This window comes from Triticum urartu, chromosome 6A, assembly GCF_056163025.1.
Source record: "Triticum urartu cultivar PI428250 chromosome 6A, HENAU_Tu73, whole genome shotgun sequence".
NCBI lineage: Eukaryota > Viridiplantae > Streptophyta > Magnoliopsida > Poales > Poaceae > Triticum > Triticum urartu.
In genome coordinates this window covers 33778445-33800962 of record NC_141878.1, presented here as the reverse complement: position 1 = coordinate 33800962, position 22518 = coordinate 33778445, and the positions used below count along the sequence as shown (strand labels likewise).

At 44.9% G+C, this 22518-nt stretch overlaps 3 protein-coding genes across 5 annotated transcripts; 1 reads left to right on the top strand and 2 right to left on the bottom strand.

Annotated features, from left to right (window-relative positions):
• Positions 1-5462: 5462 nt before the first annotated feature.
• LOC125513377 (uncharacterized) lies at positions 5463-8505 on the bottom strand. The gene is made up of 6 exons (XM_048678484.2): positions 7905-8505; positions 7211-7461; positions 6763-7138; positions 6473-6604; positions 6217-6392; positions 5463-5773 (listed from the first exon to the last, which is right to left on the bottom strand). The coding sequence occupies exons 1-6, from the start codon at positions 8472-8474 to the stop codon at positions 5650-5652; spliced, it is 1629 nt and encodes a 542-aa protein (XP_048534441.2). The 5' UTR covers positions 8475-8505; the 3' UTR covers positions 5463-5649.
• Positions 8506-15944: 7439 nt separating this feature from the next.
• LOC147963571 (uncharacterized) lies at positions 15945-16521 on the top strand. The gene has a single exon (XM_087529901.1). The coding sequence runs from the start codon at positions 16072-16074 to the stop codon at positions 16327-16329; it is 258 nt and encodes an 85-aa protein (XP_087386027.1). The 5' UTR covers positions 15945-16071; the 3' UTR covers positions 16330-16521.
• Positions 16522-17610: 1089 nt separating this feature from the next.
• On the bottom strand, positions 17611-21321 carry LPA3 (Low PSII Accumulation 3). 3 transcript variants are annotated; one of them, XM_048679091.2, is made up of 12 exons: positions 20920-21313; positions 20765-20795; positions 20257-20349; positions 20101-20163; positions 19900-20011; positions 19266-19351; positions 18991-19049; positions 18801-18903; positions 18659-18719; positions 18382-18464; positions 18216-18296; positions 17611-17924 (listed from the first exon to the last, which is right to left on the bottom strand). In XM_048679091.2, the coding sequence occupies exons 1-12, from the start codon at positions 21201-21203 to the stop codon at positions 17865-17867; spliced, it is 1116 nt and encodes a 371-aa protein (XP_048535048.2). In that variant the 5' UTR covers positions 21204-21313; the 3' UTR covers positions 17611-17864. The 3 variants fall into 3 exon arrangements, with proteins under 3 accessions (XP_048535048.2, XP_087386026.1, XP_087386025.1); XM_087529900.1 differs by having other exon boundaries at positions 18801-19049; positions 20920-21317; XM_087529899.1 differs by having other exon boundaries at positions 18801-19049; positions 20101-20349; positions 20920-21321.
• Positions 21322-22518: the final 1197 nt, after the last annotated feature.

The window sequence follows — 22518 nt, the reverse complement described above, 5'->3', positions numbered from 1 at the left end:
GGGAGAGTGTTAGACATGTAACGTGTTGGGTATAGTGTTCGGTATAGATTGGAGTCATGTACGTAGAAGATTGAGTTAGTTAGTTAGGAGTCCTCTCTTATCTCTCTATCTCTCTATCTCATGTAACCTCCCGTGTAATCCTCTCTATGGTTAGCCATAGGCTGCCGCACCTTGTACTGAACCCTCCCAATCAATAAATACATCGCGGGTCTCCTTGTATGGAGATTGAGACGCTTCATCATAATTTGACAGTACGTACTATTTCAAAAGGGCAGAGGGGCAGAGGAGGTGCTCGAGCGGCGGAGGAGTCGAGGCGATTCCATCGGGTTCCTGGCGTTTCCGGGATCCCTCTCTACTGGAGCTTGTTTCCTCTTCGATTCCCTGCCTTCCTGGTTAGTTCTTCTTGTCTCTCTATCTTCTCGCGTGCGATTTGCCATGGTTGTGGTCATGTAACTTCCAGATCTAGGTCTGGGGATTGTTTGTAGTTGTGTGTTTGTGGGTTTGTGTTGGAGATTTTGTCGTTGTTTGAGTATTTAGCGGTTGGTTCTGCTTCGTGGCTCATGTAGTTTCATGTGGATCCCATGTGCTCACGTCAGTTGTTAGTATTTGTGGATCCCGTGTGCTCGCGTTGTTAGGTTTTGGGTGTTCTCGTTTTGATCCTCTCGTTGTAACCGCTGTTTGGTTACTCGTTTATGATTTTTTTTCGATTGATGTGTTGGTCCTCTGGTAGGGTTAGAGTTTGTGTTTTTTCTCGAGATAGGCGTGTCTCTGTGTTGAGTCTTCTTGCACATCCCCTGCAGTTGCAGCTACCATCTGGTAGGGTCAGGTTTTAGGTAGCAGTGCTAATTTGGGGTTATAATTGTTTAGACCTAGGCTTGCACTATAATTGTCTAGCTTTGCTTTGTAATTCATGCCTTTTGACTGTAGTAGCTTTACTCTGTAATTTTCCTCAGTTTTGCACTGTACTCTGCAATAACCATGGCAATTATAGTGTAGTCATACTGTACTTTTCATTGTAATTTCACCGAAAGTAGTCTGTAAGTAAGTACATTGTAATTTCCCTCAATGTACTCTGTAATATTCATGGTAATTACACTGTAATTTCCCTCAATGTACTCTGTAATCCATGGTAATTACGCTGTAATTTCCCTCAATGTGCACTGTAATATCTATGGCAATTACACTCTAATATCCCTCTATGTACACTGTAATTTCCATATAGTATTTACACTGTAATTTCCCTGAATGTACACTGTAATATGCATGGTATTTACACTATGATTTCCCTTAGATTTTTCTGTGATTTCCCTATAGTATTTACACTGTTTTTTTGACAGAAATATAGTATTTACACTGTAATTTCCCTCAATGTACAATGTAATATGCATGGTATTTTCACTATAATATGCCAGTGTAATTTCCCTAAAGTAAACTGTATAATTGCTCTGTAATTCATGTGCTTTTTGCACTGTAATTCATGTGCTTTCTTGGTTGTATGCCTTGATTACTCTGTAATTTATGTCAGGTTTGCACTGTAATTTCTTATGTTTTTAGTGTAATTTGCATTAGTTTACACTGTAATGTGCCCTATTTGCATCAGTTTTACTTGCATTGTAACCCCCCCCCCCCCTGTTTGCTCTGTAATTTCCTCTGTATATACCCAAGAGTTTAATTGTAATTTTGACTGGTTTTTTGCACTGTAATTTGAGTGATACTTATACTGCAATCTCCCCTATTTGCCCTCCAGTTTTGCACTGTAATTCCCCTAGTTTTAGTTCAAGGCCAGCTGTTTGCTGCATTTTCTTCTTCTTTTAGTTGTCAGGTGTTCTGTGATCCGGGGTATGTGCTGGGGAGTTCTTGTTAGCCACGTAGTTGAGTTTCTGTTTCGATTAGTTGAGAACCGGGTCACAATTTTAGCCCGACCCGTTTTTTGGAAATACAAACATACAAAGATAGGTGGTAATTGGACATACGTGTATCAACAGGACATTGGTCAGGAAATTTGAATGATATCCAATTGGAAATCAGTCAAATGTTAAATAGACAGTCCCTTATTATAATACGTATTGAAACAACATAGCATGCTTAATAATTAGCATTATGATACCATGAAGTTGGCTGTTTTTATTCTTTTTATTTAGGTACAAGTTCATTTTTATCTAGCTACCTTTTTTACAATATTTTTAAGGTAATAGTTTATTTACTTAGGTACACAAAAAGTGGTAGGACTATATCTCTGGCAACGCGAGTCGGGAGATAGCCTCGCATGAAGTTGTTCCGCTATCTCGCACGTGCTTTTTTTTCGTTTTTCTTCCGCGTTGTTTTGTTTCTTCACGGTTTATTCAGTTTTTTTGTTTTTTCTTTGTGTTTTCACCGTTGTCTTCGTTTTATTCCAGTTTTTATTGTTTTATTCTTTTCTTCCTTTTTTCTTAAGTTCTTCTTTTTCTTAATTGGGTTTTTTAATTATTATTTTTAAATTTCTTCTATAGTTTTTTTTCTTTCTTAGTTTCCATCAGTTTTGTTTTGCTTTTCCTTGTTTTTCTTGGTTTCCTCATGGGTTCTCACGGTTTCATCAGGTTTTCCATTTTTCTTTGTTTCTAAGGTGTTTCTTTTGTTTCTTTGGTTTTCACAACTTTTCTTTTTTTCATCATATTTCATACACATTAGTATATATCAGGAAAATAATGTACATGTTTAAAAAAATCAAATACATGATTAACATTAAAAAAATATGTTTGATAAATAATTGTTTAATAAAGATTGTACATTTTCGGTATATATCAGGAACATTTTTTGATAAATGTTTAACATTTTTTAGTACTATATGGTTAACATTGCAATATCAACATTTCTTAAATTTAAGGTTGTTATGTTCATGTTTTAAAAACATGTTACATTTTTCGTATATATCATGAACATTTTATACATGTTTAACATTTTTTAAATACATGATTAACATTTTTTCAAAATATTTATGTTTGATGACTACCTTTTTCATATACATTGTACATTCAGGAACATTTCTTTTTACTTATCATTTTGAAATATATGATCAACATTTTTCATGCACAATCAACATTTTTCACTATTCAGGTTTTTATGTTTATTTTTTAATACACATTCTACATTTTTGTGTACATCAGGAATATATTTTATACATGTCTAATTATTTTAATGGCTGATTAACATTTTTCTCAAACGCTTGACTAATATTCTTTAGATGAATCATCAAAAAATCCATACACGTTGTAGTTTTTGGTACAGGTTTTTTTGTAACATGAGGACCATATTTTCTTTACACATTTAACATTTTAAAAATGCTAGATTAATATTTTTAATATATTTTATGTAGAGTGTCTTTTGTAATATATGTTTGGAAGTATAAATAAAAGTAAAATAAATTAAAAAATGAAACTAAAAAACATAAAGAAAAAATAACGAGGCTATGGCCTCCCGCAAGGGGACGGGCTAGTCTCGCGCTCCCTCAGGCGAGGCTGCACTACATCTCGCGTGAAGCGATACATAGGCGAGGCCCACAAAAGGCAGCAAAGTTCCTTTAAAAAAAGCAGCTTAAGAGGCTTTATTTTCCAGACGCGAAGTTTTGGCTCTATGGGGCGTATTCTCTATGATGAACAGTAAACTATAAAATATAAAATAAATTCCAAAAGTTCTAATTTTTTTTGCAAATTTAATGTTAGTGTAACAAGTTTGCTTGCCAATTTTCATGCGAAATGGGATAACAACGCTTTGCCAGTGAACGAACAGAATTAAGGGTACCATTTGAAGGTAACATTTTCCATTCAACTTTTTTTCATGGGTCAACATGCTTAAGTTTTTCCCCTAAAAATTTGCAGGTACCATTTGGGTGTGACAATGAACACATATATTTTTTTCCCAAAAGAAAAAATTGACCTTGGCAAAATACATTTTTGACGCGCAGGAGCATATACTCCCGAGAGGCAAAAGCAATATCCCCCATGCCCCCCTCCCTCGCTATTCTAAAGAAGGAAAAACTATCATCTCAAAAAAAAAGGAAAAAACTTTGTCTTTTCATACACCAGCCCAATTGCCTGGCATGCCAGCCCATTTCTCTTTTGGGCCACACCACTCATTCTACTCATAGGCTTCAATTGCCTGGCCCAAGCAGTTTATTTCTACCACACACCACGTTAACAAACGAAAAAAAGGCGCTATTCTTCTCCTCCTTTTCTTTCGGTAGCCATGGGTGCTCTGCTCTGCTCGAACCCACACCAGATCGGAGCCACGCTCGCCGGCGACCGGGATCCTCCACCGCCACAATAATTCCTCCAAAGATCATCATTTTTGTGCCGATGAGTGTCGCCAGCCTTCCAAATGCCAAAGTTGAAAACCCTTCAGGGCCAGTTCTTTTCGCCCTATAATTCTCGAAAATTACGATTTTGGAAACGGCCCACAGAGTCGTCTGCCCACATAATTGTCTGTCCAGTTCTTTTCTGTAATTCTAACCTGTAGTAGTTGTATGAGGCCGCTCGGTCGGACTGGCCCAGTGACATATTAGCTGTAATTTGAGTCCCCAATAGGGGTAGTAGTTCAAACCAAACAGTTTTCTTTTGAGGGCCCGGCTAGAATTGCCAGAATTGCCGAGTTTCCACAATTCTCAAATACACTGGCGATTTTGATAATTCTCGGATGACTATTGAGGAAAAAACGAGTTCTTTTGCGATTGTGATTCTCCGGGCAGTAATTCTTCAGAAATGAGCCAAAAAAACTGGGCCTCATGCTTCTATGTTCCATATCTTTGCAAGTCCTCTTTTGGTTATTGTTAACATATTAATATTGGAAACCAGAAGCTAACCGTGGGGCGTCTGATTTACTGTTCTACTGCGAATTAATAGGAAATAAATTAGTTTTAAACTTTCTGCTCTCAGTGCAGGTAAATGCAATGTGCGGTGTGACCAAATGTTTCATAGTATTTGTTTGAATGAGAAGAACTAACCTTCTGATGGCAATGGTTCACCAAAGTTGAAACTGTGGTTCGATTCACACAATGTTGTACTGATCTGTATGCATCCATCCATCTACTGAGACAACACGGTTTTTCCCAAACTTCCCACGCAACCAAATTCACTGTGTCATTGTGTCATGGTTGCAGCGTGCAATGGGTGGGGGGGCAAAAATAATGTTACATATGCTAGGATGGAGAATGGTCGGTGCCGTGCAAAGACTCATTAAGTTTGCCCAAAGGCACAAATTAGGGCTGAATTTTCAAGCTCTGCCGTGCCAACTCCATTTGTTTACTTTTGACGGTAAAAAACACAAGTAAATGATGAGACTAATTCATTGTTGATCATGCTTTGGTCCAAAATAGGTTACCTTCTCAAGATCAAAAAGGTTCCCAGCGCAAGTAAAATGAAAAATCAGCTATATGATTTAGGAACAAAGGTAATCAATCTTAGAAGGATGGGGGGGAAGAAGAATCAAGAGGCATAAAGGGCACACAATAGATTCATATTTGTCTAAGCATAATCGATTCATATTTTTCTAAGCATAACCTACACATAAATAACTGAACTGCAAATTTAGCACTAAACCCACTGCAGCGTTGCTACATCATCAGAGCATGATTTTGCAATTCCCGGTCCATTATTGCACCACCAGAGCATTACTATCCTATTCCCACTCCACCGTCGCTGGCGGCTTTGATGTTACGTCCAGGACAACACGGTTGACGCCTCGCACGTTATTGCAGATCTTCTTCACCACATCAACCAGGAACGGGCGTTCAAAATCATACCTTGCAGGATTAAAAGAAAAAGGATACCGGCTGTCAAAATATGCAAGATAGCATCAACAAACTCCAAAAAATAAAGAGGAAGCCTAGATTTTACCACATCATAGAACATAGGTACGCTTGCTAACAAAATGAGGAAAGATAACACATTTCTGTACACAACAATATGCAAAGCCCCAAAAAAATCATATACCAAGACCACTTGTACAGGCAATGAATCGCAGGTGCATGAATGATGAATTGTAAGATTCAAACTACTAGCATCCACAAACTAATCTAGCAGGAACACTGGTCTAAAAGGCAAACAGAACAATATTTTCTGCAGACTTATTATCTGTACAACTGCAACAAAATGTCGCCATGTAGTGCAAGGGCCTAGAGCACAATTGCATCATAGAGTTGCAAAGGGGGGACTAAGATAGAGCTGTAGGTTCAATGCAGCATACCAATTTGCAGTCATGCCATCCTCACTGGTAATTGCCCTTAAAGCAACCACATGGGAGTGAGTTCTCTGGTCACCCTGGACCCCAACTGTTTGGACAGGCAAAAACACAGCAAAAGCTTGCCAAATTTCATCATAGATGCCTGCATCTTTAATGGATTGAATAAATATCTCATCCACCTGAAAACACAACAGAGCAGTTCCCAATTAACACCATATATCAAAGATGATTTAGATCCAATGGTTCAAAAAGATCAAACCTGACGAAGAACCTCCAAAGCATTGCCTGCTGTAACATCACCTATGACACGTACAGCAAGACCAGGCCCAGGAAATGGGTGTCGCTTTAAGAATGACTCTGGGACATTTAAGATACTTCCCAACTTCCGAACCTTTTGCAGGACCAAAATTCAACAATAAATAAGTAATAGAAATATTTTTCTTCAAAATCAAACGCAAATAACTTCCCAGTATGAGTTATCTTTCAGTATAGAATGTCAGATCAATAAATATATGAAGTGTAAATAGATGTATAGATGGAGATCAAGACCTCATCCTTAAAAAGGAGCTTCAGTGGTTCAATGAGCTTCAACTTCATATCTTTAGGAAGACCACCTACATTGTGATGGCTTTTGATGGTGTGGGAATGTGTCCTCCCGCTCCCGGGGGGTGGGCATGATTCAATCACATCAGGGTACAATGTTCCTTGAACCAAATATTCAGGTCTTTTTCCTATCTTCTGTTCTAACATGTGAGCAAATTCATCAAATACAACAATGAATTCCCTGCCAATAATCTTTCTTTTCATCTCTGGGTCTTTGACTCCTTTTAACTCGGTAAGAAATTTCTCTGAGGCATCAATACATGTGACAGGAAGGTGCAAGTCACTGTTGAAGGTTGACATAACACGTTCCTTCTCCTTGTATCTGCAGATAAGGTCATATGTCAGTTTCACTGCACACTGATTCCGAAACAGAACATGCTAAAGGAACAGTTACCTCAATAGACCGTTGTCCACAAAAACACAGTGAAGCCTATCCCCTATTGCGTTATGAACAAGAGTGGCTGCAACTGTTGAATCAACTCCTCCTGATAACGCACAAATCACATGTTCATCAGGCCCAACCATACTCTTGATGGTCTTAATTTCCTCATCCAGCACATCTTGCATCTTCCAGTCGGCTTTAATCCCACAAACATCAAAAAGAAAGTGGCGCAGTGTTTCCATTCCTTGGGGCGAATGTGTCACCTTGCATAATCAGAAGATTGAAAAGTTTATGGCAACCATGCTAAGGTATGAACAATTTTATGAAGAAGCACGTGTACTTCTGTACAAACTACAAAGTAGCCAAATGATATAATATAATAGCCTAATAAGAACAAACACAATCTAGTAACCATACAGTCAGTAATATGCAATCCCCCAAAACATAGGCTTCCTATTAGATCATCAGCGCCCTAATCAATCAGTCATTCATGCATTCATTCTGCACCGAAAACAAAGCTAATCTACAAACACAATTGCATTTATTATATCTTCATCTCCATCTTCTATCCAAAATGGCAGAATGAAACAGTACAAAAGCTCTGTTTTCCCAGAACTGCTAAAGGAACTAACTGCACAGCTCAGGGTTCCCAATCATTCATCCATTTCAGATAACAGGACATAATAAAACAGTAAATGGTAGCTACCTCCGGGTGATACTGGAGCCCATAGAAGCGCTTCTCCCGGTGCTCGATGGCGGCGATTGCGCCCTGCACGCTGCGCGCCACAACCTCAAACCCCTCGGGCAGCCTGACGACCTCGTCGCCGTGGCTCATCCACACGGACTGCCGCTTCCCGTCCTCCCCGTACAGCGCGGAGGAGGGCGCGGTGACCTCCACCTCCATGTCGCCGTACTCCTGCCTTACGCCGGGCTCGACGGCGCCGCCGAGGGTCTGGACGAGGAGCTGCATCCCGTAGCAGACGCCGAGGACGTGCGCGCCGGCGCCCGCGGCGAAGTCGAGGAAGCCCTCGGGGAAGGAGGGCGCCCCCTCGGCGTGGACCGAGTGGGGCCCGCCGGAGAGCACGACGGCGCGGGGGCGCAGGCCCGCGAGGGAGGAGAGCGGCGCCGTGCCGGAGACGCAGAGGGAGAGGACCCCCAGCTGGCGGACGCGGCGGGTGATGAGGTGGGTGTACTGCGAGCCGAAGTCGAGGATGAGGACCAGGTTCTCGCCGGCGCCGGCGGAGGTCGGGAGGGAGGCGGCGGAGGCGGAGCCCATGGCGGCGGCGGCGGCGGCGGGGGGGGGGGGGGGGGGGGGGGGGTGGGGTAGGGTTTTGGGGGTGGGGTTTGGGGGCTCGGCTGCGGATGGGTGGTTTGGGGCCGAATGCCCCAGGAGCTGTTTGGTTTCTTGAGTATTTAAGATGGGAACGAATCGCATCGGGGAGTCTGTTGCCCGTCTTCTCGGTGGGAATTAGGGTAGCGCTGGGCGCGGTTGACCGGCGGGAGGCCCCGATCGGCCATCTTGCCAGCCGTTGGATTACAACGTGCAGAGTCATTTGATTAGTTTTCTTGATGATTTTTTTATAAGCGAAGAGTCATTTGGTTACATGTCAGCTCAGCTCAGCTCATCCCCTCACCTCTCTTCTCTCTCGCGGAAAGCCATGCTACCCCCGCATGCCACGCCACTAGCTCGGTGCCCTGCACACTCGCCACACAGCTAGATCACTGTCGCTGCGACCTCGCAACATCCTCCATCCTCGTGGTCGTCGTGGACTGGTGTCGCGATGCCGTCCTGCAAGAGCCTATTATGTTGCAGCAGCTGATGTCGTTGATTAGCACTCGCCGCTATGGACTGCAGCATCATGGTGGTTGTAGTTACGAGGCCATTTTGCAGTCACCGTGGCTGGTTGCAGCTTCTCCATTGGCCGGTTGCAGCTACCCTCGCTAACGGTCGTAGCATCTGACAGGCCATCGTTCATCGTTTCTAGCTCCCGGCGTAGTCGTTTGCAGCTCCTTCGTCGATCGGTTCCAGCTCACATCGCCAACGGTCTTAGCATCTCGCGAGCCATCGTGAGTCGTTTCCAGCTCCCGACGTGGTGAGTTGCAGCTGCTATATCGGCCAATTCCATCTCCCATCGCCAATGGTTGCAGCATCCCATAGGTCGTTGTGAGTCGTTTCCTACTTGTGATGCTGTTGGTTGTAGCTCCTCTATCGACTGGTGCCATCTCCCATCGCCACTTATCGCAGCATCCCGTGTGCCATTGTGTGTTCTTTTCGAGCACCTGTCATGGTCGGTTGTATTTGCTCGTCCATCGGGCCCACCTCATGTGCCAACGGTCGTAGCGTCCCATCACAGGCACACCTCGCCATGGTCCGTGCGATAGTGCCCACCAAAAAGCATGCCCTTGGCCACCTCCCACGGTGTTGACACCCAAGTCTGCGGGAAGTGATTGGTGTTGGGGAACGTTGCAGAAAACAAAAATTTTCCTACGGTTTCACCAAGATCCATCTATGAGTTCATCTAGCAACGAGTGATCGGATGCATCTACATACCTTTGTAGATCGCGAGCGGAAGCGTTCAAAGAACGGGGATGATGTAGTCGAACACGACGTGATTCAAATCACCGGAGATCCTAGCACCGAACGGACGGCACCTCCGCGTTCAACACATGTACGGTCAGCGTAACGTCTCCTTCTTCTTGATCCAGCAAGGGGAAAGGAGAGGTTGAGGAAGATGACTCCAGCAGCAGCACGACGGCGTGGTGGTGATGGAGCTGCAGTTCTCCGTCAGGGCTTCGCCAAGCACTATGGAGGAGGAGGAGGTGTTGGAGAGGGAGAAGAAGGCAACCAAAGGCGTGGATGAAAAAACCCTCCTTCCCCCACTATATATAGGGGTGCCAGGGGGGCGCCGGCCCTAGGAGATCCAATCTCCTAGGGGGGCGGCGGCCAAGGGAGGTTTCCCTCCCCCCAAGGCACCTAGGGGTGCCTTCCACTTGTGGGACTCTTCCCCTTTGGAAACCCTAGGCGCATGGGCCCCTTGGGGCTGGTGCCCTTGGCCCATGTAGGCCAAGGCGCACCCCCTACATCCCATGTGGCCCCCCGGGGCAGGTGGACCCACCCGGTGGACCCCCGGGACCCTTCCGGTGGTCCCGGTACAATACCGGTGACCCCGAAACTTGTCCCGATGGCCGAAACAGCACTTTCTATATATAATTCTTTACCTCCGGACCATTCCGGAACTCCTCGTGACGTCCAGGATCTCATCCGGGACTCCGAACAACATTCGGGTTACTGCATATACATATCCCTACAACCCTAGCGTCACCGAACCTTAAGTGTGTAGACCCTACGGGTTCGGGAGATATGTAGACATGACCGAGACGATTCTCCAGTCAATAACCAACAGCGGGATCTGGATACCCATGTTGGCTCCCACATACTCCATGATGATCTCATCGGATGAACCACGATGTCCAGGATTCAAGCAACCCCGTATACAATTCCCTTTGTCAATCGATATGTTACTTGCCCGAGATTCGATCGTCGGTATCCCAATACCTCGTTCAATCTCGTTACCGGCAAGTCACTTTACTCGTACCGTAATGCATGATCCCGTGACCAGACACTTGGTCACTTTGAGCTCACAATGATGATGCATTACCGAGTGGGCCCAGTGATACCTCTCCGTCATACGGAGTGACAAATCCCAATCTTGATCCGTGTCAACCCAACAGACACTTTCGGAGATACCCGTAGTATACCTTTATAGTCACCCAGTTACGTTGTGACGTTTGGCACACCCAAAGCACTCTTATAGTATCCGGGAGTTACACGATCTCATGGTCTAAGGAAAGGATACTTGACATTGGAAAACTCTAGCAAACGAACTATACGATCTTATGCTATGTTTAGGATTGGGTCTTGTCCATCACATCATTCTCCTAATGATGTGATCTCGTTATCAATGACATCCAATGTCCATAGTCAGGAAACCATGACTATCTGTTGATCAACGAGCTAGTCAACTAGAGGCTTACTAGGGACATGTTGGTGTCTATTATTCACACATGTATTACGATTTCCGGATAATACAATTATAGCATGAATAAAGACAATTATCATGAACAAGGAAATATAATAATAATGCTTTTATTATTGCCTCTAGGGCATATTTCCAACAATTGGTGCCCCTCCTCAGTGCTAGTTATCAACTAGACGGGGGTTGAATAGGCATTTTTTATGAAAATCTTCAAGACAGGCAATGTCTTCGAAGACAGACAACCAAATAACATCTACACAGTATGCAGCAGAAGATAAACTACACTAGCCATGCCATAGTCAAGGAAATAATACAAAGTAAGCACGAAGACAAATAGGCTAGGTAGAGTGGATTAGAATAGGAAGACAGTATGAAGCCAAATATGTAATCAGAGAGAATGTCTTCAAACAATGAAGTCAAACAAAGTAGGCAAGCAATGACTTCACGAGACAAAAAGTAAGGAGTGAAGAGATAGAACTAGTTGCTTGACGAAGACAATGATTTGGTAGAGCGGTTCCAGTTGCTATGACAACTTTACGTCTGATTAGGGAGGCTGAGATTGAACTCAAAAGACCACGTCTTCACCTTATTTCCCTTGAGCTAAGGTCACTTAGTCCTCGCCCAGTCACTCAGGTAAGTCTTCAAGGTAGACTTCCAAACCTTCACAGACTTTGTTCACGGGCGATTCATAATGACTCTTGGATCCTCAGAACGCGACGCCTAACCGACTGAAAGATCATAGTCTTCAAGTGTAATAAATCTTTAGATCACGCGGATAGAAAGACTTCAATGATGCCAAGCACTCTTTGGGCTATGGGTGTTTTGGGCTTTGTCCTCTCAAGGATTCTTTCTCAAAGGCTTCGAAACTGTGTTGCTCTCAAATGACAAAGTCGGGCACTAACTTTGAGCAGCCACCAATTTATGGTGCAGGGGTAGTCTATTTATAGCTAGGAGGCAACCCGACATGCTTTGTCCGAAATGACCCTGGGTCACTAAGGAACCGGCATGTGTCCAACGGTCATATTTCAAACACACGCGGCGGCTTGACTTGGGCTTCAAATAAAGCTGACTCATCCAACTCTGGATAAGATTTCCTCTCATAGTCTTCACTCGAAGACATAGGATTTTGGTTGAGCATCATGTCAGTTTTCTGACTTTGCTCACTTGAACCTCACTTTAACAGTTCGGTGGTTACGATGACTCAAGAAAGAAGAAAATGAAACTATGAAAGAAACTATGTCTTCGTACTCCATTGTTTTCAAGTGAATGTCTTCACACGTCATTGTCTTCGACATGAATGTCTTCGCGAGCCACCATTGTCTTCAATATCTTCATACATTTTTAGGAGTCATCTTCGATGGGTAAAACAAATCAATAGGAACTTCTACCTACGTTCTCCTGTGAATCTCACAAACACATTAGTCCATCAACCACGTTTGTCGTCAATACTCCAAAACCAACCAGGGGTGGCACTGAATGCACTTACACCCCCTACTTTTTGTGGGCACTATCACTTGGGGGACCACCAATCACTTTTCACGCCACATCCCCTTTCAGATTTTGCAGCGCCACCTCCACCCGCGAATTTCTCCTCGCCCACCACGCCCGCCAGCCGTCTCTCCACATCCTCGATGGCACTGACCGCCACAGCCTCTTCACCTTCGACCATCGGGCCGCTGCCGCCCAGCTCCAACCCATTGCCCGGCTCGACCAGCCCCTCCCGCTGGCTGACTCATGCGACGGTCTCCTGGTCCTTTACAATCTTGGCATGGTTGGCCTCTGCTATTCCATCTTCAACCCGGACACTCGCCAATATGCTCGCCTCCCCATGATTTCTGGCTTTGATATGTTTGGAATGCACTAGCACCGCCCTACAGGCGAGTACAGAATATTGTACCTGAAAAATTAAAATCCGGCACCCTGCTACATCTTCACTTTGGGCTCCGTCCAACAGCCGATGGTCATCGGGGGGCTGCCGGTGGGGCATGAAGATAGCGTAACTGATGGGGCTGTCCTGGTTCATGGTTGCCTGCATTGGTACCCACAGCCAAATGAGAACGCAAGCGACATGATAGTGGTGTTCGACACCATAGCCGAGTCGTTCCGCGAGATGCATGCGCCATTTACTCTGGTTTTTCTTGCCACGTTGACCTGTTTGAGATGGATGGAGTGCTCGGCTTGTCTAGCTTTCATGTTGCGACGTCGATCATTGATATCTGGGTGTTAGAGCATCTCTAGCAGACCCCGGAAAAAGTCCCGACCCGCAAAATAATCGCCAAAATGCGGGTCAGCGCGCAAAATCCTGCCCGAGCAGACCCCGCAAACGCGGCCGGCCCGCAAAATTTTTTGAGGGGCGTGGCAAAAACTTGACCCCAAACCGCGAATACGCGGGTTCCCCCCGGCCTTTCGGTGCCCAGCATATAGCGGGAGCGGTTGGTGGGAAGGACATTTCAGCTCGCGCTTTTCCCCACCTACCACCTCCCCTCTCGCCCTCGCCCCGCCGCCGGGCCTCTGCCCACGATTCCGGCGAAAGTAGCCGATGGCATCACGCCAAAAGGCCGCCAGACGCATGAAGTTGCCCTCCGCCCCTCCTCCCTCTTGTGTCGGCGGCTCGGAAAGTTGCAGATCTGCGACCCTTCGTTGCGGGCGGCCAGATTTGGCTTTTCCGGCCGCCGGTGGTTGTGCCAAGTGATGGAATGGTCGAGGAGCACCTCACGCAACCCCCGCAAAGTCCCATCGCCGCATGCAGGTACGGGTTCGTCCTGTCGCCGCCGCCGTCCGGGCTCGGCGCTCGCGCGGAGGCTCTATGGCTCGCCGATGCCGCTCATACAGTGCGACGACTGCACGCAGACAGTGTTGCAGCTAATTTCGGGCACGCCGAAGCACCCTGGATGAGTGTTCTTCAAATGCGAAAACGACGGGGTACGTGTTGTTTTCATTCGGCTTTGGCACCACATTCTTTGGTTCAATTGCGATAGCTCATTTCGAACATCATTATGTGTGTAGGAAAATGGATACTCATTTTGGTTTTGGGAAGGCGAATACATTGATTTGTTGATAGAAAGAATTTTGTGCACTCCTTAGTAGAATCGAAGGCAATGAAGCAGCTGCATGTGCAACTAGAGGGGAAGCAAAGAAATGCATTATCTTGTGTCAAATTGAGATGCAAAATTAGGATTTGCGGGTCGGCGGGAGCGGCGCCAGACCAGACCTCGCAAAGCGACCCGTAAAAGAGCGTATTTCGTGAATATTCTTTTATACGGGTCCATTTTGCGGGGTTTGCCCCTGCGGCCGTCCGCGCCGGCCCGCAAAGCCGTTTTTTCACAAACTGCAAACACGTTTTGCGGGTCGGGATTTTGCAGGATCGGCTAAAAATGTTCTTACAGGACTATCTTCTCATGCACCTCATCTTATACATACGGTTGTTCGTCAAAACCTGAAACAGGATAGAAAAATATGTGATGATCCTGAAGAAATGATCATGGCAAAATCAAGCAACGCAAGTTAATTTGGAATCTCTAAGCTGGTGGTACATATTTACTCAACAAACTGGGTGAACACCTCCTAGTACAAAGCTTGACGAGGCATTCTGTTGCACATCAGCGAGACGTGTCACGGTTAAATTAGGTAAGCTTTGTACTGTCAAATGAAACTGAAGATATAAGCTTTAATGCCAACAGGATCTTGTGCAGATCTAGCATCAAGCTATCGATGAAGGATGAACACATAAGACAAAAAAAGTGAAGCCATAAAATGGGTGAGCAGTTAAAATAAATTAGTGCAATGGAAAAATGCATAATTTGGCACAGCTGCAAAAAAAAAAAAAAAACTCATGTCAGCACAGATATCAAGTACAAACTAAACTAACTAAAAAAAGAACTTTGTATGGAAGGAAACGTAAGACACCACACAAACAACAAGTAACAACTTTACCAAGCAAAACTGGAATCAATATCAAATACCAAATCAGCAACATATATACAATGCTTACCTCTTGACTGGGCTCATGTTCAGTTTTTAGAAGCCACATTAATTCTGTGGAGAAGTTAAAAACAATTAAGTTAAGTGCAGAGGTAATTCTTACCAAGTAGTAAATACCAGCAGAGTCATAAGCCCCAACTCTAAACAACAGAAGATGCTTCATCTTATATTTCGTGAGTTGGGTCATGAATACGAAGTAAAAGTTTGCCTCCATACATCAAAGGCCGGCGTCATTAAACATACAACAATCCTGAATGCAGAGTACTCCCTCCGTCCGAAAAGATTGTCCCAAGCTTAGTGCTAGATACATCCATTTGAGGGACAAATTTTTTCGGACGGAGGGAGTACAACTTTACCAACAACATGTAGTTACGGAAACAGCTCACATCTTAGGTTCATATGTCCAACCATGTACTCCCTCTGTTTACTTTTGTAAGTCATTTCAGACAATTTAAAATGAGCTGTTTAGTACATTGTTTGAAATGTCTTCGAGGTCTTATAAAAGTAAACAAAAAGAGTATTACACTTGGATCTCTAACAAAAAAAATGTTATATCCTTCTAGAAGGACAGCAAACATTCAACTGAAGGTGGTTGTTCTTCATTGGTTTCGCTGAACCTGCTGTAACAAACATCGTGTACCATTTCCAGACTAGTAAGGGCCAAGGAAACGGGCACCTCCGCATGTTCATCAGGGACGCGGATAGTCTCTTCCTCCCTCCCGTTCATCCTAATTTTGGCAGACAACCAGAACAGCCCCAAAGAAAAACCCGGAGGCGACGCGGGGACTAGCCACCGATCCAGCCCCATTCCCCCATCTTCCCTTCTTTCTGGTCTCCGTCGGACGGACAACATCCATGAACGGAGGCGGCGGCAGGATCTTGTCGTATGAGAAGCTGGAGGGGTACGCGGTATGGGTGGGTGCGAGCGTGGCGGCGGCCTTCTTCATCTCCATGGAGCGGTGCTCCTGCATCCACCTCCACACCATGGACGACGACGATTGCGACGACCCCGAGGAGGCCAAGGACCGGCCCCTCATGCTCTCGCGCCCCCAGGCCCTCCCCGAGTACTACTACGACCGGACGGGGTCCTCCGCCTCGTTCGCCAGGATGTGACAATCGAGGTCGATCATCTCGTGTGATCTGCTTTTTTTTTAGTTCTTTTAATTTTTGATTAGGTTTTTCTTTTTGCGTTTTCTCGTGATTTGTCCGTGCTATGATCAAACTGTGTTATTCGTGTGAGGCTTTCAAGAAATCCAGCCCCTCATTGTTCATGCACGATTCAGAGGGCAGATTAATCTGTGATTTTGTACCGTCTATTGGTGGATCTTCTAGAATTTGATTCCGAGACGGTCATATGGATCGATGTCCCACATTTTGGTCGCATTGTATCTTCGAAGCTGTGGAACTGGAGTACATGTTATTTGGGCGTACGCGTGTCACCACGTTTGATTGTTGTAACGCGTAGCTGGAACGTGAACCTCTCAGGTTTCAGATCATGTTTGTACGAGGATAATGAATTTCAAATCCGTGGAGAGAAAATGGGCGCTGGTAGTTGTTTCCCCATCCCAAGTTCGTTTTCACCCTGGTTCAGCCACATCTTTTCCTTGTTCTCTTAGTTCTACAGTACGAGAATAGTTCACAGGCACGACAAAAAGAAACATGTTTCGAGAGAGCCAACTTCCAGATGTACCAGATGATAATGCATATGTTGTCCTTAAAGGCCAGTTGTTCGATGCTTGCCTACATAGAACAAGATTCACAACAACAGTTTGGGAACATAAGAGGCTTTCAATATAAATTGTGTACACATAGAAAGGATTCAATATATCTTCATTTGCCCGTATACCTTCATTTTCCTTTCAGGTCGACGATTAAAGAGGAAAATTCTCCTGACCTAGCGAGGCGATGGTTTCCTACCCAAGGAATTGGGGTGGGTCGAGGAAGAAAATGCCTCCCCAGGTTGGCACCAAATGGGCCCCAAATAAAACCGGGATATAATTTACTCGTGGTATTCTTACCTAGGGAAACGACGGGGATCCCGGGAGGATAACTTGGAACCAAACGAGGCCTAAAGGGCAAGTTCGCAGAGCCAGTTCTCCAAATGAAACATAACAAAGCTTCCGGACCAGACAGTTTCAGTTTTACCGAAGTTTTCGGACGTCGTCAAGGGTAACCTGACACAAATGTTTCTTGATTTTCATGCTGACAAACCCCTCTATGTAGCCTCAACTTTGGAGAGATTACGCCCTTACTGAAGGTCAAGGATGCTAGTAGAATTCAGCAGTACTGCCCTACCTGCTTGTTAAATGTAAGTTATATTTTTTTACTAAGGTGGTTAACAAATGTAATCTAGTGGCCAATTTTTTTCTTTTCTTTAAGAATAAACTAAACAAGTTAAGAAATCAAAATGCATTTTTTCATCAACAGCTGCTTGTAAGTTGCCAGATGGCACAGTTGCAGCACAGGCAATGTCCACACTGCATGACTATGACATTGGTGTGTGCGCTTCTTTCTGTAATTTCAGTTGCATCATCAACTCAGGATTCATGAGCACTCTGTTTTCAAGGGAGTATATGAACATTCTTTGGCCTATGTATCTCCATTTGCCAGTCAGACTGGCATTTCGGCGTCGAACCAGCAGCTGCGTCTCAAGTTCGCCACGCGGGCGATTTCTCCTGATCGAAATTCTCTTCCCACCAAGTAGCATTCTGCATGAAAGGATCTCATTTTCAGCTGGTAAAAGTGATGCCCCAAAGAAATTCGGAGGTGAAGGATTGCAAGAAATGCAATCAATCAACACAGCACAACATTACAAGCTTGCTGGATTGATGGTTCTGTAAGTAGGTTTAGATTTTTCCCTGACTTCACAGAATATGTGATCATGTCAAATAAATTGCTTGAGACCACTGCTCTCGATGTAGGGTTTTATTTTTTATTGCACTGAAATTTTGGAAATGCACTTGATCATGTCAACCAGTAAGTGAGATGAGATTGCATACCTTGTATCCTCTTCTGAGGAATTCAAGCTGGCTGCCTACCTCTTCTTGCAAACCGAGAACTCTCAATAGTTCATCCTTGGCCTAAATGAATGACATGGCACGTCATACTCCAAAACTTCTGTTAAAATAATAACTATAATTCATGCAAATGATATACTGTAATGACCTGCCCCAAAGTGAACCGAGATGCACTCTCTGCAACACATGCATAGGAACCATCACCCTGCTTAAGCATGACTTGCCAGGGCCCTGAACAGACAGAAATTAATAGATCAGTAGCTGATGGTGATGCGGTATCAACCAATTGTATGTGTACAACACGATGAATTGGAGGATGCAAATACATGTATGAATATTAATGTATTATCACCTTTTAAGGTGAAGAAAGACATGGAAATAACAACTTAGTACTGCCAGTGGCCAAGACTACAACCATGTGCTACCTGGGTACTGACGGAAGACAGCGCCACTGTAATTCACTATGTATGGAGTGACCGCAATTGTCTATATTGTAAAGTGGACAATGTTAGTTACAGACAGAAACACAAATGATGGTTAGGCATGCAAAAGACAAATAGATGATACCTTCGAGTAGTCACGCTGTCTGATATAAAACACTGGGGTGAACTGAGAAAGAAACCGGTAATGCAAATCTTTTGGGGGGAATCCCAGAAGCCCCAGGTCAGAACTGGAGGTTAAAGTTCGTATGTTATCGCTTAAGGCACTCAAAACGCTTATAAGGAACAGAGTATCAAATAGAATACAGAAGACATACCGCAAGGTATCTAGTTCAAGGTTAAAGAGAACAGCAGGTACAGAGGCAGCAAATTGGTCCTGGTCAAGAAGGAATGCACATAGGACGAATCAGCAAAAACATGCAAACAAACACCAGAACTTTTATAAACAAAGTTGAAGTTAAACATTTTTTGCTCCTGTGTTACAATAGTAGAGAATCACTGAAAATTACAGATTCATGTTCTCTTGCAAATGCTTAGAATACAAAAGCAGTTTTCCTAGAGGGGAGACACAAAAGCATTATTCTAGACATACCACATACTTCTCTATAGATGAAAGGTCACCCGTGCTGCTGTTGATAAAGATATATAATGATGGCGGTTCGTCAGACTTCCATTGATCTGTAATTACACTAGCACATCAGTTACAAGCAATATCTGATATCTCCAGGGATGTTATGTGAGGATTTTCTCACAGTAATAGGGCTCAAATTTACTGATGACTGGCTGTTATGGACTTTTCTGCTCACATTAATAATAGTATCATAATGAATAGTTAACTACCCATGGTAAACCTGCCTACGCTTGATTCACACACACACATCCTGCTCATGTTCAGTTATCCTTTTATTTCCACTCTTTGAACTGATGTTAAATTAACATAAAAATATTTTGCCAACTAGGTAACTACACAAAAAGATGCTAGCATATCAATGTTATTCAGCATGCTACATGTACTCAGAACTGGTAGCTTTTGGCACAAAGCGCTCGGCAAGATTTAGTCAGGTCCTGTATAGAACAAAACATCAATGCAGATATGTGGCATAAAAATGCAATTTTCAGTATTTCATCTAGACTGAGCAGATTCATTAGCACCAGCAGCTCGTCGGAGTAAATGAAATTGGTGTTTTCGGTGTCACCACATTAGACAGAGCTGCCTGAGATCTCACCTTCGTTGTCATCAGCAAAATCGAAATCAAGGGTACTTCGTATCGATTTGAAGAAGGTATCGACAGGCCCGGTCGGCAGATCATCCAACGAACTGATGGATATACCCTCGATCTAAAAGAAGTGCCAAGAGAAAACCAACCCATCACTTCAGTCACCATGAAGCCACTGGGAGAATGCAATGCTTCGAGGTGCAATTTTACCTGATCTATAGCTGTTTTGAATATCTGCGAGGCCCTTCGCTTCTCTGGTTGATCAGGAAACACCTGGAATGGACTAGAAGAGAACGGATGAGCATGGTTCCGCACTCGTGGAACAAACCTGGAGGACAAAGGGTGAAGCGTGGAGCCTGAACTTACTATGCAGGACCGAGTCCCCTTGAGCTTTTTGAGGTCCCTTACGACGGCGAGAGCGAGCTGGACGTTGGCATCGATGAACTCGTCCGAAGACCCCTAGAGAAAAAGAGGTGAATTGGCGTGATCAGAACTTCAGAAGCAAGAGGAAGACTCCAAACATCAGTTTAACATTCAGTAATGGGAAAATTTATTAATGCGTCAAGTCAAATGTGATGCAAATGAACAAACTCGAGCTCGCCAACAACACGATGCGACAAAGCGTTGATGCACATTATAGAATTGATTCTTAATTTATCCTCGGAATTTAGAGGTGGGTAATAAAGCTCCTATTTTCCAAAACAGAGAGAGAACATGTTAGAGGGGGGTGCATCCTCATTGGTTGCAGCAGGAAACTTGGGTTGAACTTTTGTGCATATGTCACTAGAATTAAACTGCATCCAGTAATACATGGAGACATTCCACAGCAGGAAATTTGGGCTGGGGTTGGAGAAGGAGGGCGTGCGGTCAGTACCTTGTAAGAAGAGATGCTGCTGGGCAGAGGCCTAGTCATGGATTACCCGTGGGGGTTCATGAAAGAAACACGAAGGGGATGTGAGAAAATTCGTGGACTGTATGTATTAGATTGGAACGAGACGAATGTGATGGTGGAGCGGAGTGGGCGCGTACGGGAACTCGATCTCGAGGCGGGTCCTGCCGTCGTCGATGGCGGCGGCGAGGGAGCGGGCGGCGTCGGAGACGAGCACCTCGTAGGAGCGCGGCTTGTAGACGGACACCCCGGCCCTGAGCTCCCCCACCTCCGCCTCCTTGGCCGCCTCCGCGCGAACCGACCGGAGCCGGCGGCGGCACCGGAAGCGCGCTGGCGCCCCGGCGAGGCGGGCGGACGGAGAAGGGAGCGTGACCGGAGCCGCGGGGGAGCGCAGGAGGCGGACGGCGGTGGAGAGAGGCGCCATGGCCGGCCGCGGAGGAGGAGGAGGAAGAGACGAGGCGGTGCTCTGCTCTGCCTCTGGTGGTGGCTCACGTCTGTCCCGCCGCGAGGAGGGAAGGAGAAGCGAGTCCGCACCACACACTCGCCAGTGATCCTCCACGTCCATCGAGAGTTCGAGACCTCGGCCACTGGCAGTGGGCCCAGATAGAAATTCCTAGATTTCATTTCCTGCCATTTATGTAGTTGGCCTTTTTCACAAAACATATTCGATTCCTTTTTGGAAAAAAGAAATAAAAGCTGAAGGTCATATATAAAACCAAGCCAGCCCCTACAATAATAAGAAATTACAGACAAGTTCCTGGAAAAAATCGCCACCATCTTCCTCCTACATTCACTGACGGCCATTGTGTCATTAGGAAAGCTAGTTGATGCCTCTATGCCTCCACCTTATCAAAACAACCTTGTTGAAAGTCGGGAGCTTGTGGAAGCAGCACCCGGCAAGTCGTTGATGTAGAGCGGTAGAGGTCGACGACCACATATATACTAGATAGATCGTCATTCCGGAGAAGCTGGCACTGAGGAGGGTCATATGAAAATCCCAACTCGACCGGACAGGGGAAGGGACACAAATCTCACAAGTTCCATGACGGAGCGGTATCTAGTAGAGCATCATGGGATGGACAGGGAACTGGAGAATATAAACACGTCACAAAGCCAGCTTCTCCATAGGCCGCAGCCGCCATGGACAAACAGTATCCCGCCAAACAGAGTGTCCAACAGTCAACAACATCTTCCAACTCATCAATGCCACTACGAAGAAGGACATCAACATTAGGAGAGCCAATGAACCATTATTCTCATCGCCGTTGTTGCCTCAATTTCGCCAGCGACGAAGACCCTACAAGGCACATATTGGGACACTCAGGGTTCCCCAATCCTCACCCACGCATTGACTGATGGAGGCCACGGGAACCCGCGAAGGCACTGACGGGTCGAGGTCGCTTCCACTCTAGCAAACCCTATAAAATATTCCGTCTATTGTTTTGATTTTTTTGTGTCTAATTTCAACTTTGGTTAAACAATCAATTATTTCACTTGATCGATTTGGCCGCAACCATCCATGTCTCGGATGTGCTGTTGTCGTCAGATAAATACTTATATCCAAACCAACCAGAATCAGGTAACATCGTGAAAGCATTGGATTATTTGCACATGATTGAGGGTTCGTGTCTCCATGGCTTGGAGGTGGTGGTCTCACTAGCACATGTTCTAGACAGAGTTCAGATGGCGTCGTGTTGGAGTAGTTGCACATCCCTAGGTCCCATGGAATGGCACGCATT

What these genes read in the sequence shown, in the direction of transcription:
- LOC125513377 (XM_048678484.2), bottom strand. Translation starts at nt 8,474, where the DNA reads ATGGGCTCCGCCTCCGCCGCCTCCCTCCCGACCTCCGCCGGCGCCGGC. An exon ending in GTGGACAACGGTCTATTGAG is followed by an intron (nt 7,139 to 7,210) that starts GTAACTGTTCCT and finishes CCTTATCTGCAG; the next exon opens with ATACAAGGAGAAGGAACGTG. An exon ending in AGCTCCTTTTTAAGGATGAG is followed by an intron (nt 6,605 to 6,762) that starts GTCTTGATCTCC and finishes GTCCTGCAAAAG; the next exon opens with GTTCGGAAGTTGGGAAGTAT.
- LOC147963571 (XM_087529901.1), top strand. Translation starts at nt 16,072, where the DNA reads ATGAACGGAGGCGGCGGCAGGATCTTGTCGTATGAGAAGCTGGAGGGG.
- LPA3 (XM_087529899.1), bottom strand. Translation starts at nt 21,203, where the DNA reads ATGGCGCCTCTCTCCACCGCCGTCCGCCTCCTGCGCTCCCCCGCGGCT. An exon ending in TCAAAACAGCTATAGATCAG is followed by an intron (nt 20,012 to 20,100) that starts GTAAAATTGCAC and finishes CACTTCTTTTAG; the next exon opens with ATCGAGGGTATATCCATCAG. An exon ending in GACAGCGTGACTACTCGAAG is followed by an intron (nt 18,720 to 18,800) that starts GTATCATCTATT and finishes TTTACAATATAG; the next exon opens with ACAATTGCGGTCACTCCATA.